Genomic DNA, 16,704 nt, shown 5'->3' with positions numbered 1-16,704 from the left:
ATGCCCACTCTTCTCTATCTTGATAGAGAAGAGTGGGCATCTCTGGAGGAGGCCTTCACCCGCGGAGGGGTTCTGGGTGATTAACTAGTTTAATACCTTTACAATTGAACACAATTGAATATTATTCTATAATGTAATGTAATCTTCCATGAAATAAGCAAGATTTTTTTAAATTTAAATTAAATAATATAGTGCATTTTGAAAAGCGAATAACGGCATTTTTTGTGTTCATTATCTAATTTTTCATTCTGATATGTACTTAACATTGTGTGTCCAATATATAGAGTAAGTATAGCTTATACTTTAAAACGATAAACATATAGGTAAATGATCAGGATAGTTTTGTAAGTATTTAAAACATTTATTTGTAAACTCTTAATTATACCCAGATTCTAGGCTTACGTCGAACATTTTCGGCAATATGTGTCACACAAAACATAAAAAGTTAGTAATTAACATATAAATTAACGAATTAAGAATTTATTGAGTAGTTACTAGTGTAAAATGCAAGGAAGTTTTGCTGTGTGAGCAGATCTTAAATAAATTATTAATAAAGATCTTACAAATTTAACCAACATTAACTTTGCACTTGTATTATTGTTTGGTGGAATAATTATATATTATGACACGTATAAAAATTTCTTAACAATATCATACACTTGTACGGTGTATAATATTAACGTTATCTGAACGCTTCCCACGTTAATGTCTATTAAAGAAGCTTCACATCAATAACAATTTTTATTTTGTGAGCTAGAGCTGAATAACAATCTTAAAAATATGTTTTCATAACGTTAAGTACTTACATAAAACTCTTACAAACTATTAAATACTGATTTTGTGGTCAACACACAAATAAGGCTTATTTTATTCTTAGGTAAGTTCAAAAAGTTTTAACAATTATATACAAAACAATTTTATGGATGTTATACTCCATTTCAGTTCACATCATTCTACTTTCAAGTTTCAACAACAATATGACAATAATGTATATCGAAGTTTAAATTTTTATCGTCGATTTTTATACTTTGTCAACAACATTAACAGCTAAATGTAATAAATAAGTGATATTTTAAAACAGTAAATTACAGATCTATTGTCAGTACATTAATTGTACTTCAGGCTTTGTCGGGCTTGGCAGTTCTCTTATGATGGCCGAAGGTCACCCCACCGGCAGCAGTATGGTACATCTGGTTTGGCAAAAAACCTCTTTCGTAATGCCGAGGGTAGATGTGCGAATGCGACTGCAGCTGCCTTGCACTGGACAACGCCTCGTACGCATTAAAAGGATCCTTGATGATGCCCCTCTTTAGGTACTCCAGCTGCAAGCTCGAAGGAATGTACGAATCCAGCAAGGAGTTTGGACGTCTCTTGTACCCGCTAAAGTCGCTCGGTCTCGGCGTAAAAGTGTTAGGGACGAAGCCACCTCCTGATGCATATACCGACTTGGTGAGGGGACGGTACATGGGTAAAGCCTTCGGTAAATGTGCCAGATGCGCGGGAGGAGCCTTCAACAGCAGAGGATTGGGTGGAGGCAGCTCGCTTGCCGGAGACCTGTATTCCTCGTTCACGGGAGCTCTAGAGTTGTAATATCGCGGATACTCCTTGGGATACGACACTTCTGTTTGGGCAGGGTAATGTTTCCCTTCTTCCCCGTCGTCTACAGAATTGCTTTCGTAGTTCTGATTTTGGTAGTAATTTTTCAAAGGCGGAGCGGCTATTGCCGTTGGGTACTGGACGACAGGCATCTGGTAGGTGAGGACAGGAGTGACTGTAGCTTGTGGAGAAACAGTGGGCTGAACGAAGCTGACGTAAGTCACAGGTGAGGAGTAGGGTTGTACATAGCCCTTGCCGGGGGTAACGTAAGTTGGGACTTCGATGTAGTTCGACTGAGGCTGCACCGGTTCCTGGGTTTGGTATGCGGCAACCCTATTCACGGGCTGTGCGAATTGGACCCCTGATTGCGCTTGGTCCACGTCATTGTAGTATTGAGGCACTAGGTAAATTTGCATGGGAATGTTGGAGAGGTATCCGTAAGCCTGTTGAACCGTTGGAGGCCCATACTGCGGCTTCGGTGTTGGCTTCTCCGGTTGCTCCGACACCGCGTATTGCTGAACGTATCGGGGCTGGTGAATTTGGTTTTCGCCGTTGAAATATCGCAGGAAATCACTTTTCAGGACTTCGATTGGTAGCAGCCCTGGCCCGGTTATGGCGCTCACTTGCGCTCGACCTTCTGCCTTCTCCTCATCTTTCTCTTTCTCGCTTTTCAAATTGTCATCTTCTATGTCTTGTAGTTCGATCTTCTTCTCAGCTGCTGCCGCTGACAGTAGCGCGAAGAGTAATATCTGTAATGACACAAAATTGCTTTAAATAATTTAACAATTAAAGGCATTTTACCTGACACAAAAGAAGTATCATTATCAAAAGCTGTATCATGTATGATTGCTATGATTATCTAACTACTTATGTTGTACAATTACACAATACCATTTCTTAAGAAAACACAAAGGAAAAATCTAATTTTACGACAAATTTTCCTTGTGAACAAAAAGCCAACATCACGCGGTATTCCCAGGCGGTCACCCATCCAAGTACTAACCGCGCCCGACGTTGCTTAACTTCGGTGATCGGACGAGAACCGGTGTATTCAACGTGTTATGGACGTTGGCGATGTTGATAACAAAATACTGTTTGCCGAAATATTTGTTGTAGGAATATAATGTGGATGAGAGTCTCGAAAGAAGCAGAGTAGACAGAATTATAAGAAGCATAGACATAATATAATGCTAAAGACCAACAAAGAGTGCGAGAAAGAAGAAAATCCTTTATGGAATCATAAGAAGATGAAAAGAGAGAGGCAGTCTAATGAAAATTGTAACAACTTTTATTTGACAGGTCGTCAAAAGTCGTCAATCGTTTTTACGCCCTTTCGGTATTTGCAATTTATTATTTAAATCGTATGTTATTTTCAACAAATACTAATAAATATAACAATAGTAACTTGTGTTGTGAGTGATTGCAGTGTAAATCATAGGAATAATCCTGAAAAATATACATTTCACCCGTAATTAATCTTCATGTCCTAATTGTTACGATGTGTTTATTTTTGCTATATTCTGGTCTTTAGTTCTCTATTTCAAATAAAATATTGTGAGTCCTCCCTTTTACTTTCATATTTTGCGTAACTAAAGGTACTATTGTTCCTATATTACACAAATTTTGAAGAAAAATTTTTCCTCAAAATTTCTTACATATACGCTAGTGCTTGAATCAAATGTATCGATATGCTTATCGATATTTTACAATAACATAAATCTAAAATAAAAATCATTTACCTTTATATTTATCACCTTAAGCCCGGCTGCACATTATCCGAAATTTCTGATCAGAAAAATTCGGACGCCCGGCGGAACGCACTCTGTTCATACATTTTGTTGTAGACCCATCATACTAAAAGAATTTCTGACGTGTCAAAATGTATGAGCGGGGCGGGGCGTCCGAATTTTTGTAATCAAAAATTCGGAAAATGTGCGGCCGGACTAAAAAGGACATATTATCTTATTTTAACTAATATAGTATAGTATAGTATAATATAGCTAATATAATATAACTACTATAATATAGAGTGACTCTAAAACTAGAGGAAGGTTTATATTTATATTATATCATAATCATTTGTTTTACAGATTCCCTCAAGATCCTCTAATAAGAGGAAAATGGCTGAAATTAATTGGGCGTGTTGGTTGGAATCCCAAGAAAAATTCAACAATATGTAGGCAAACATTTCATTGAAAATTTTTAAAGAAAAATTAGAATAAATACTATTTTGGTTAAAGGAGTTATCCCAACTTTATTTGTGCCAGTAAGTTTGACATACTGTTGCACTTGTTACTGAAGCAATTATTAAAAATAAGCAATTATAAGCAATTAATGCTTTTTAGTTAATTTAAGATTATACTTATATGAACTAAAAAGTATTAAATAATCCTTATTCTGTACTCAATCTTCATAATTTTGAAGTCGGTTTTAATTTTTTGTTTAAATATAATAATTTTACTCATTTTAGCTGTCCTTAACGTTTTCTACACTTACAGTTGGTGTTTTAAAAAATCAAAATCAAAATTGCTTTATTTCTGAACAAATCTAAAATAAAATATATTTTCAGAATACATGGTGCCTACCACCGGTTCGGTAACTAAGCCGACGAGAAGAACCGGCGTAAGAAACTCGCACGCTCACTTTTTACCAAAAAAAGTGAGAAAAAAAATAATCTTTTAAAACAAAATTTACAATGCTGTAACTAAAAATTATACAATGTAAACATAGATAGATACATAATAATTGTAAGTCATGTAGAAGTAGCCTTGCAAGCAGTCATTCAGCATTCTACTCCCAAGATGTGCTATCAATTATGGAATCATTTTGGCTTTGGCACAAAACGTTCTTTGACTACTTTTTTAAATTTATTAATCGAAAGATTTTGAACGTTTTCTGGGACCATATGTTCCCATTTGAATATCAAGGAGTCACTTCGATTTCTCATTGTTTCCATCACCAGACCACCACTTTTGTGAACATGATACCTACTCGGAACAATACAATGTACAGCAAAAGAAAAAATTTGAAAATCGGTTCATAAACGGCGGAGTAATCGTTGAACATACATAAAAATATATCCACAGGCGTACGTCTAGACTCCTCCTGTTTGGAAGTCGGTTCAAAATAATTGTAATAAAATATTATGATATTTTATAATATGTATTTAATTTAAGAATAAAATATAATATACTAGGTGTGTTGTTTACTTTCAACGTTTACTTTCAATGTAAGGACTGATTTACCAGATAGATTTTACCTGAGTAATAAATAAGTAACTTTATAATGTGTTAAGTATAAATTATTTACCCCTATAAGAACCTCATGTCATAACATATCCGACGATTGAAAAATCATTCCAAAAGAAAATGTGTATCTACTTTTCAATCGTCACCTTTTTTTGCCAATTAAAATTTATGATACCTAATTTGAAATACAAATCTATCAAAGTTGCATATTATTTACTTCTTATAGAAACTTAGGTAAAATAACTCGAACGGACTAAACTATCGATAGCAAAATACTATACTATCGATAGTAAAATATACATCACTAGCACACGCACACATTGACAGATCAAAAATGGTCACGCATTTTCGAGTTGTCAGGTGGTCTTTACGACAGTATATATTATGTCTATGATAAGAAGATCCCGATCGAACATCATTTCAGACACTGTATTGACAACTTTTTTCATACTTCCATACCATACAAAGTCCGATGACACTATCAGGATTTCAGGATTGAGCGCTGTTTGGTTCGCTACAACCTTTTTTGCATTTTTATTTTTCGATTTTGCAACAATCACCGTGATACGCAAAATTTATTTAAATTTAGACTAAGCTCACAACAACAAACGACGTAATAATAGCTGCTCTACTATTCTCATTTTTAAAAGCCGGTGCCTATCGCTACGTGCCCACAATTTGAATGGTCAATAATCTCACGACAAATGTCTGTGAATTTCGTTATCTCACGTCATAATAATATGTTTTCACTATTTCGTACAGTGTATCACTAGTTACGAGGAAAAAATCGGTTACTCAAAATTTGCAGTTTCCCAGGGGTTTTCCAGGAGATAATTCATTATTTTCTCCCCCACACCTATGCCAAATTTAATGAAAATACTTGCTATTTCTTTTGCTCAAATTCGTTGTGCCGAACGGTATATTTTTCCTGGATAAAACCCCCTAATTTTGCCCTTTTTTTGTCTAGTTTTCGTATTTCAAAGTATCCTCACCTATTAAAAACGAAACAACACTTCAAGTAACGGCTAAGCCGCTGTACAGTGACGGTCTATACTTCTGCATATGTTATCATATTTGTATGGATGTTGAGTGTATTTTAGAAAAAAAAACTTGTGGTGGTCAGTGCACTTGTTTGTTGTGCTCCAAGTGAGCGGCGAACAACCGGTCCACGTAAAAGGGAGCGCTAGCTTTTACTCTCAATACATGTTATCTAATTACATTCTACTACATTCCATAAAATTCCACTTTCTGGAAGCTCTCGATTTCCTATACCTTTCAAAGTGTTTGTACGCGATAACTAGCTATTTCCTGCGTCAACGCCCGTACTATGTTTTATGTCATGCGGATATAGTTACGCACCTTTTTAACGTTTTTCAATTACATGGTATAAAAACTTTTTAGTCATATCCGATATAAAATCACAATACGTGGGAGGGCCATACTTCGGCACGAATGGGCTGGCTCGACCGGAGAAATACCCCGTTCTCACAGAAAACCGGGGTGAAACAGCGCTAGCGCTGTGTTTCGCCGAGTGAGTGAGTTTACCGGAGGCCCAATCCTCTACCCTAATCCCTTCCCTACCCTCCCCTATTCCCTTCCCTTCCCATCCCTACCCTCCCCTATTACCCTATTCCCTCTTAAAAGGCCGGCAACGCACCTCCAGCTCTTCTGATGCTGCGAGTGTCCATGGGCGACGGAAGTTGCTTTCCATCAGGTGACCCGTTTGCTCGTTTGCCCCATTATTTCATTAAAAAAATACGCTTACTTGACCAAATCCACGTGAATTTAAAAAACACACTAAGTTTGATGTAACGTGCTTGCCATAAAATTGTATTTTGTAGGGACCTCAAAAGAAATATTTCTAATTATTTGATCTACAGATGATTTAATCCTCGTCACTCGTCAGTCTTACCCGATGGTAAGTTTCCCAAAAACTTGGTAATTTTTAAGTCCTTGACCCAAAAAGTCGGAACTTAATATTTCTTTGGCAGAATTCGAACCCCGCTGGCACATAAACGCGGCTGAACCACTAAGCTACATAGTTCGCCAATTATTATAAAACGTTTTAATTCATAACTGTAAACATTCAAACAAGAATAAAATCCTACCTATTTTATACTTCGAACTCTCACCCTTTAATCATTAAAATATAATAATAATAAAATAAATAATAGTAATAACAGAAATATGTGTTCAGTATGTAGTCTTGCACAATACAGCTAATCTGGGAAGAAATTGAAATTCAAACCTAAGCCAGGTTTGAATAATGAATCTCAATAGTATGCAAAAGCATAATATATATAAAGCTGTACATTCTCTAGTTATTTAACATATTTTTTACAAATATTACGTCAATCTTAATGTGTTTTTTACCATATTAGTTTTATGGCTTAGATTGGAATGATAGGCGAAAGCAAGGCGTCAGTGTTACGTACATAATAGATATCAAATACTATAGATCAGATGATCTATAGATAATGACTAATTATATGCTATTATTTACATTTCCATTTTCGCCATATCTATACTCTACAATAATCGCTTTAGTTATCTATCCTAGAACAACGGGTTGCACTCCGGGACTACCGTCAGAAGTGAAAACTTATTATTAATTACATTTCAATATTCTCATCATTAACAACCTTAACATCCACAGAAAGATAATCTTACAACCTGCGGTTAATGACTGCGTCGTCGATGTTAATGTCGGTGTCTGTGAATTAACCTGGGAATCATTTTGCTGACCGTGTCTTTCCTGGGTAGGCTTTTTGCAAATTGCAGCGGTAACCGACATACACGCGAGCGGAGCCGCGGACGACCGCTAGTATTTTATAATGAAGCGGAACGTAACGCGGTGATGCATATTTTTTACTCTTATGTATAGGCAATATTAGCAATAGTCGGGCGGCAGGGTCCTATGGCGTCCTAGGGGAGGCGGCAGCATCCTAGGATGGCAGCAGAGTTTTCACATAGGGGCGGCAAAATGAAAGTGGCCTATACTCATAAAAAATATAAATCCGGCCCTGATCACAATAGAAGGTTCATTTTATTAATAGATTTCGCTTCAGGGGGCATGGCATTTGCTTTGCCTTATCACTCAATTAGCTTCACCTCATAGTTAGATATAATAAATAGACAAAATATGATAGATAGACAAAAGAAAGTAGAACAATCATGTTATTTTGTCGTCGTATTTGCTAAAGCTAAGTAGATCAAATGGGAACCCATATACATTCTTACAGTTTTCTTACACATTCAAAATTTAAGGATGCTAGCCATTATCTCAACACATCTAAGTTGCGATATGAAGTACAGTTATTTGCTCGCACTTACAGTAACAACACGGTAGTTATCTATAGCGTAAGTGGCTTAAGGCTAAGCATCAAAAGTTCATGATGTAACTTAAGTTTAAATTTTAGGCCGTCTTTTAATTTTTTTTTTAGAATTACGAGAGTGCTTTACCATCACCATTCACTTCTCATAGCTGTCATCAAAAGGGTATTTTACTAACGTGTTAAAAAGCCGAACATATTTCACTCATGTTAGAACGGCGTTTGCATAACATTTAGGTCACGCAACTACAATTTCGTCCAATTTCGTCTAGATTATCGAACATGTAATAGTCCGCCTAATAATATAGACTCTTATGGACATGATTGGCTAGATATTACTAAGCTGTATAAAAAAGTATTTAATAATTCAGTGATCTATATATTTTTATGTTCGAAAGAATGAAATTGTAAATTTTAAAGCTTAATTGCATCGATCTAACATAAAGTTAATTCTGGATTAAATATCATATTATCTCTCTTGTCCTTTATATTATTGAATTATAAAACAAATATTATGATAGTTAGCACAGAGTTACTTTAACATATTTTTTTTAAAAGAACGCCCCCGTAGTCCAGAGGTTCAAAGCTCGGCTCTTGACTCGGAGGTCGTGGGTTCGAAATAACATTGTTATTTCCAAGATTGGTTAGGACAATGCAGGCTGATCCTGATTGTCTGACGACTAAGATGATCTATGGTAAATGCGAAATACGAATCCAAAAAGTCGGTCCTGCGCCTGATCTCTCGCCGGTCGTGTCGGTCGTCCATCCCACTGGATTATGAGAGTAAAGAAATAGAGAGTGCTCTTGTGTCTGCGCACACACTTGGGCACTATAAGATTACTCCTTGGTTTCAATGAAATCGGCCACCGTCACCGAAACTGGTGTGGGAGTTATTGTTATTATTATTTCTTTAACATTGTTCTGTGTAAATGAGCGCTAGACATATTACGGTGTTTACGTTACTGGAATTTAAAGCGACCTCTAAACTACTACTAACTAGAACGAGTAAATAATAAGTAAGATATTACCACAGAATACATATTAGTTAGTACTAAGATAGTCATATCAAAAAAAATTATTACCGTTTCCCGAAATTTACATTCAGATGAATTTCATACCTACAATAGATGTATAATATATACGTCTCATCGTCTCACATCGCAGTTACTCCAATATGAAGCAATTTTTCACACTATACTTTGACAACGACGTCGAGTTTTTCGCGACTTCTCAAAGCATTACTATTTACATCTTTAGTCGAATGTTACTCAAGAGACATCATTTATGTAAAACATGACACTGAATTAAAATCACTCAATTAAATTATGACATTTTAGCCTATAAAGCTTTTAATATTGTCATTTTAGAATTGAATCTTAAAACATTATAATCCAAACTATCCATACTAATATTATAAATTCCAAAGTGTGTCTGTTTGTCTGCTGCCTCTTCACGCACAAACCGCTGAACCGATTTTGCTGAAATTTTGAGGTACTTTGAGTCCCGGGAAAGGATATAGGATACTTTTTATCCTGAAAAAATGCACGGTGCCCACGCGATAAGCGAATATTGGCGTAACGGAGTTGCGGGCGTCATTTAGTACACTTATATCAACTAATATATAAAATTCTCGTGTCACGGTGTGCGTAATTGAACTCCCCTGAAACGGCTGGACCGATTTTCGTGAATCTTAGCGAGCATATCGGCTAGGGTTGGGAATCAGACAACAGATCTACTTTTTATAATGATAAGTGCAAATAATAGTAAATTATTACAACTCGATACTGACGGCGACCATTGTTTGATCGACGGGATAGCGATGGACGTTGCCATGGTAACATACTTATTTAGTCACTTCAATAAAATAATATAGGCGAAATACTTTATATGGCAAAACAACGTTTACCGGAACAGCTAGTATTTTATATACCTATAATATATGCGATTCCCTGGAAGCCTAAGACTGGCCAAGTGCGAGTCAGCATCGTTCACGACGGATTTCCTAAAGAACTTCTAATACACAATAGTTGTATTACATGCAAAATTACACTCTAATTACGCCAGTCTGCTTTTAAGTTTATCTTAGTGTCTAAACACACTAGGCCGAAAAAACGCGGCCGAAGTTCGGCATGATTACGCTTATAATGTATTTTGAATTACCGATGACACACCATGCCGAAATTACGTCGCGTTATTCGCGGAAATTGCGTAGCGCATTGCTGACGTAAGCATGCCGATCTTCGGCCGCGTATTTTTTTTGTTTAGACACTTAGACTTATTAAAAAATAAACGAAAAAGGTATTATTGGTAAACCTTTTTTTCTTTTTCTATTTAGACAAATAATTATATAGGACCTTATTTATTTTTCTGTTTTCATAAAGTACATCAAATCTATAAATACAAACATTATCGGCAGGCGTGTTTAAAATAATCGGCCAAGTGCGAGTCGGACTCGCGCATGAACTGTTCCGACTTCCGTACCAGTATGGAGCAAAAATAGACCAAAAAATTGTTTTTTGTATGGGAGCCCCCCTTAATTATTTATTTTATTTAAATTTTATTATCATTTCAAGTGTCTACCTATTGCCATTATTGATATCGAGCAAAAAATATCAAAAAAATTACGTTTGTTGTATGGGATCCCCCCTTAAATATTCAAATTATTTTGTTTTTAGTATTAATTGTTGTTATAGCGGCAACAGATATATACAATCTGTGAAAATGACAGAAATCTAGCTATAGCAGTTTATGAGGTACAGCCTGGAGACAGACAGACGGACAGACATCGAAGTCATACTAATAGCGTCCCGTTCTTACCCTATGGGTAAGGAACTCTAAAAACAATCGTTGTAACTTACATAATAATATTATTATGCTTTCAAAAATTCAGAGCTGCATTCTAAGTTAAAACTACAACAGAGGAAGAAATCTTTTATTTTTCCTCGTTAGTTAATTATTTATATCACGATGTGAGTAAATGACGACCGAATTCGCTGGACCATATTAGGACTTTATGGCAGTGAATAAATCGTTTCAACTCGTTATTTCGACAATTAAAATATCTCGAATACTGAACTTACTAGAAACCGTGCAAAAGGATAAAATATTTGAATAATGTTTAGTACAAATCTTTATTTAAATGTGTTTGGTGATGTTTGTATTTGCATGTCATTCGTAAGTTCTAGATTTTAAGACCTTATCTACGGCGTTTATGAAGTATCAATAGAGTTCTTATTAGCCTATTATTATATATTCATCTTCTATTTAATGAATTTTAAATTTTGTTAGTCTCATTTAAACTCAAGAACTCTTGAACCGATTTGGCTAATTTTAGTCTTGAAATATCCGTGGAAGTCTATTAAATGTTTGTATCAACGTTGTATCACTTCCCTCCTAAAATAAACATATTATTCTTTTTTTTTTATGGACGCTTCACACCACGTCAGTTTGGCCCCGTGCTAAGTACCTGAAGGACTTGTGTTACAGGTACCAGACAACGGAAATATATTTAATATTTTATACTATACACATATTTAAGATTTTTATTATATCATACACATATTTAATACCTCTTAATACACATCCAGACGCGGGAAATTTGAAAACTTTTTGTTCCGTCGGTGGGATTCGAACCCATGACCCCCGGCTTGAGCTGCCACACACTCAACCAATTGAGCCACAGAGGTCGTCGATTAAATATATAGAGGGAAGTGATACATAGTTCACCGGGTGATCTAGTTAACAATATTTGACAGCGCGCGAGAAACAATAATAAATAATAATTGATTATATTATGTTAGAATTTAAATTTTTGTTTTTGCGTAGCTCAACAATTCCTAGCAGAGCGTAAAAATAATGTTCCAAATTAATGTTATGTATAAATCCTAACCAAACTTAAGCTGTAAGCAACAATCTCTTCTAAACTCGAGTCCTAAACTCGAAAATATTATAGTGCTTACCTATTTACTTCGAAATTGTCATAACATTATTTGTAAATAGAGTTGTATTGGTAGAGACAGTTTTGCAAGTGGGCGTTAAATAATATTATGCAACGCAGGAACTGTACATTTTTCAAATTGGACACTTCATTATAATCTACTTTATATCTTAGCCAAAATTCATCAAAATTCGTTCAGTAGCTTCGCAGTTTATTCGATGTAAGCAACCAAGCCTTTGCTCTTTATAATTCCTATCAGTATCAATTTAGTTTATGCAATTAACATACTTTTAACTAAATTAATGCACTTTTCGTTAACACTTTCAATTGCCAGTTTGTTTATAATATTGTAGGATATATTAAAATGTTTTCTTACCTTGTAAGCAACCATTGCACTGTGTATCCAGTTCACCGCAACACTGTCAGTCACATCCTCACGCGGCCGGCCCAGGGAAACCCTACAATTTGACACAACTCTTACTTCACTGTCCACTACCCATCATAATTGGAATGTGCAACTTTTTTTGCAACACATTGCTTTGCTCATTTTTTTTGTAATTAGAATAAATTCCAATTTTGAATTTAAATAAATGTCAACTTTTTGTAATCGGGACTGTTAACTTTTTTTATTGTAATTTGAATTATTGACTTTGTGTTCAATTTGCACGTACCTTTGTGCGTTCGATCTCTCGTTTGGCAGATAAGTGGTCCGTCCGTCCGTCCGTAAGGTGGTTAAATACGGTACTCTATATCGCGCGTAAGAAAGGCGTAACGTATACTATTACACGAACATCCATGCGTCGTATTTATATAATAATAGGATTAAATTATTTCTATATTCGGAAATTCTATATTTGGTATTATATTAAGGGAAATGTGTATCAGATTTAGTATAAAATTTGCAAAATTTGAAAGGAGATATTTAAGAGAGAGAGATTTAGTTAGAGCCGGCTCTACCTGAACTATAGCATGGACACACAGAAAATCGACGTGTAACGAGTAATGATGTCTAAATGTGCTGGAAAGTATGTCTGAATTCTTTCTAAGAGCCCTTTTAAGCTTCCAATCAGCAATTTAAGTACGCAACTCTGTAGGAGTCATGTGTGTGTCTGATGATGAAATGTGATGCATTTTGAAAAGAGCCATTCAGAACTGAATTTGTTTTTGTTTTTTTTATTAAATAAGGGGGCAAACGAGCAAACGGGTCACCTGATGGTAAGCAACTACCGTCGCCCATGGACACTCGCAACATCAGAAGAGCTGCAGGTGCGTTGCCGGCCTTGTTTACTACTCAAGAAGATATACATTGAATGCGTTATTTGTTGCGTTGATTTCGGGCTGCTATTTGTGCCAATTACAATTTTGAATATTTCAAAATGCGTCGCAACATGTTTTTATTATTCGTAGATCGCAACGCATCGTGACGTTACAATGTATACTCACAGCAGTTGATTCATAAGCAGCTCCCACGATGATTTATAAGCATTTTATACATGGGAGATGCTTCGGCACGAATGGGCCGGCTCGCCCGGACGACATAGCGGACCGAACGGATGTTATTTGGCCGCGTTATGTCAAACCCAGCCGACAAATCAAGACTAACATTGAATTGACATAATCCGACCAATGACATAGGCCCGGCAACTGCCTATGAGTCAATTTCTTAGATGGTACATACATTGTACCTAAAATATCAAATCAACTGTATTTACTGTTCTTCGATGGTAAGTGTACCATAAAATGTCAAATCAACTGTATTTACTGTTCAATGTTCACTGAATTCGACCAAAATGAGTCCAATACCCCCCGAGATTTCATGATCTGTAACATAATATACACTTTGCTAATGCTATCTTTCCATCTGTTATAGGATTTGGAAGAACAATAGCCTCGTCGCCCACATCACAAACTTCAATAGGTTTTCACCGGTATTCGTATCATTTCGATCGGGAGATATCAATTATATTATTTGTAACTTTTATGTAATACCGATTTTGTGACGACTATACATTTTGTGTTAGTAGGGTTTTTAAAAACCTTCTTTTTGTGTTCTTTTTATAATTTCAAGTTATGCCTTTAAAACTTGTTTAAAACTGAATATATATGTAATGTATTCAAGACCTTAATATGATAAAATATATAATAAAGACGATCAGCTAATTGTCTGACACAAAAGTTAATTCATAATTGCATAGGTACATTTAAAAAGTTGGTCCTGGGATTTCCACTACAAAATGAGTCTTCTAGAGCCAGCTTAGTTACAGATTTACAATAAAACCGGCCACCATAATCAAAGTGTGGAAGCTATTATTTTGGACAAAAATCCCAGGTAACTCACTAATTGTAAACAATATTACTTCATCTGTAATATTATGGCGGGCCTTATTGTTGATGCTATCTCCTTGATTGTGTATAATTTTATATACGGCTTTGTTTTCAACATTTCGTTACGATCCAGTATGTCGTACACATTTACTACATGTAATAGTTTTTCGGAAGTTACCCACAGGCCTAGGCTTCAACCTCCATAGCGGGGGTGGTTTCACTCGCCCCGGCCTTATTGGCTCCAGGCCACTTACGCGGCCGAGCCTTGGAGGTAGCCTTGCGCTTCCTCCTCGTGCTGGGAGGCTTGCTGGCTGCTGTAAAACAGCTGTTACTCCCCAGCACGTGGTTGCTCTCTCTGCCGAGCTCTGCGCAGAAGAAGCAGCTGGGCTCCTCCGCGCAGTCGGCGGCCTTGTGCCCCGGCTTCCCGCAATGAAAGCAATTCCCGCTACGGTCTACCGGGGAATGGCAGCTCAGTGTCCTTTTTTACCTGGCAAATGAAAGACGGGCGTGAGTGTGAAGAGGGAAGGACGATGATTGATTTTTTGGGTTAGTCGCCCTCTTATGGGGCGAGAGAAAATAACAGTTTTTGACGCCGTGAAAATATGATGTATCTACGGCTACATAATATTTTCGACCCAATTATACTACGATGTCTGCAATCTACTGTCTACATGATCGATGATCTACATAACCTATGTCCGACGGATTACCGCTCATGTTCTCTGTCACTGATGATCTCAGATACACATTGACCCCAGCGATAGGCTGGCCTCTGTGTTGCCCCAAGCTGACCCTCTGACATAAAACAATAGAGCAACAGGACCTAAATTGGACAATGGAATATTGTCCAATTTAATCTGTTACTTAATTTATTTAATCTGTTACTTTTTTTTTTATAACAGTCTTATTTTATATGAAAATCGGCTAAATGCGAGTTAGAACTCCCGCACAAGGGGTTCCGTATAAATTGTGTTCTTTTGATGGGAGAAATTAAATATCCCCTTAAATATTTAATTTATTTGGATTTTAGTATAGTATTTTTTTTTGTTAAGTATAGCGGCAATAGATACACACAATCTGTGAACATTTCAGAAGTCTAGCTATAGCAGTTCTTGAGATACAGCCTGGAGACAGACAGTTATAGGGGGTAAAAGTAGTTTTGATTTCATTACATACTTTTCGCATCTTAAGACCGCACTCAGAGACGTCATATTTAATAATAATTATATTATACTAGCTGACCCGGCAAACGTTGTTTTGCCATACAAATAATTTTTAATAATGTGAACAACCCTTATTACTTAGGGGTATGAAAAATAGATGTTGGCTGATTCTCAGACCTACTCAATATGCTCACAAAATTTCATGAGAATCGGTCAAGCCGTTTCGGAGGAGTACGGGAACGAACATTGTAATTTGTGACACGAGAATTTTATTATATTATACTAGCTGTCCCGCCATATAAATAATTTTAGGTATGAAAAATAGATGTTGGCCGATTCTCAGACCTACTCAATATGCTCACAAAATTTCATGAGAATCGGTCAAGCCGTTTCGGAGGAGTACGGGAACGAACATTGTAATTTGTGACACGAGAATTTTATTATATTATACTAGCTGTCCTGCCATATAAATAATTTAAGGTATGAAAAATAGATGTTGGCCGATTCTCAGACCTACTCAATATGCTCACAAAATTTCATGAGAATCGGTCAAGCCGTTTCGGAGGAGTATGGCAACGAAAACTGTGACACGAGAATTTTATATATTAGATTATTGTTTTGTCCTTATCTGATACAAAGTCGCTTGAAAAGTCTAAGTGTATCCATCATCTGGATCTCAAATCTCTTCATTGCTCATGCCGTAGGGTCAAGTAGTTACTATTATATTGCTTTAACCGTTAATTGAATAGTTAAACTAACCTATAAAGTGTAAAGTTGGGGTATGATGTATATGTACCCGTTTCACCCGCACTTTCTAACCAACTGAGCGGAGCCGATATCCTATGCTCTCTCTTTAATAGCCTTGACATCTGATAGGCGCCTGTATCGTATTAACCTGTGGTTAGGGACTTGCGAAAATGTCTACAACTTGGCGGTTTAATGACAATAAAAATGAACATTTTTTTCCCATTTAAGATGAAAAAACTTGTTATTTATGATATGTACAGGAAAAGCCCAATTTTAGGATTGTTACGATACGAGTGCAACATTAATGCAGTCCATTTCCTTCCAAATTTCAAGAGTTAATTTTGTTGGTTTGACTT

At 36.1% G+C, this 16,704-nt stretch overlaps 1 protein-coding gene and 1 non-coding gene across 2 annotated transcripts; both read right to left on the bottom strand.

Annotated features, from left to right (window-relative positions):
- Positions 1–1,118: 1,118 nt before the first annotated feature.
- Positions 1,119–12,823, bottom strand: LOC121735100 (adhesive plaque matrix protein-like). Its single transcript, XM_042125801.1, has 3 exons — positions 12,785–12,823; positions 12,490–12,571; positions 1,119–2,345 (listed from the first exon to the last, which is right to left on the bottom strand). The coding sequence occupies exons 2-3, from the start codon at positions 12,502–12,504 to the stop codon at positions 1,119–1,121; spliced, it is 1,242 nt and encodes a 413-aa protein (XP_041981735.1). The 5' UTR covers positions 12,505–12,571; positions 12,785–12,823.
- Positions 2,551–2,669, bottom strand: LOC121735116. The gene has a single exon (XR_006036815.1). It is a non-coding gene; the product is annotated as a 5S ribosomal RNA (ribosomal RNA).
- Positions 12,824–16,704: the final 3,881 nt, after the last annotated feature.

The sequence above is a fragment of the Aricia agestis genome, chromosome 16, assembly GCF_905147365.1.
Source record: "Aricia agestis chromosome 16, ilAriAges1.1, whole genome shotgun sequence".
NCBI classification, from domain to species: domain Eukaryota; kingdom Metazoa; phylum Arthropoda; class Insecta; order Lepidoptera; family Lycaenidae; genus Aricia; species Aricia agestis.
This window is presented reverse-complemented; position numbering and strand designations above follow the sequence as displayed.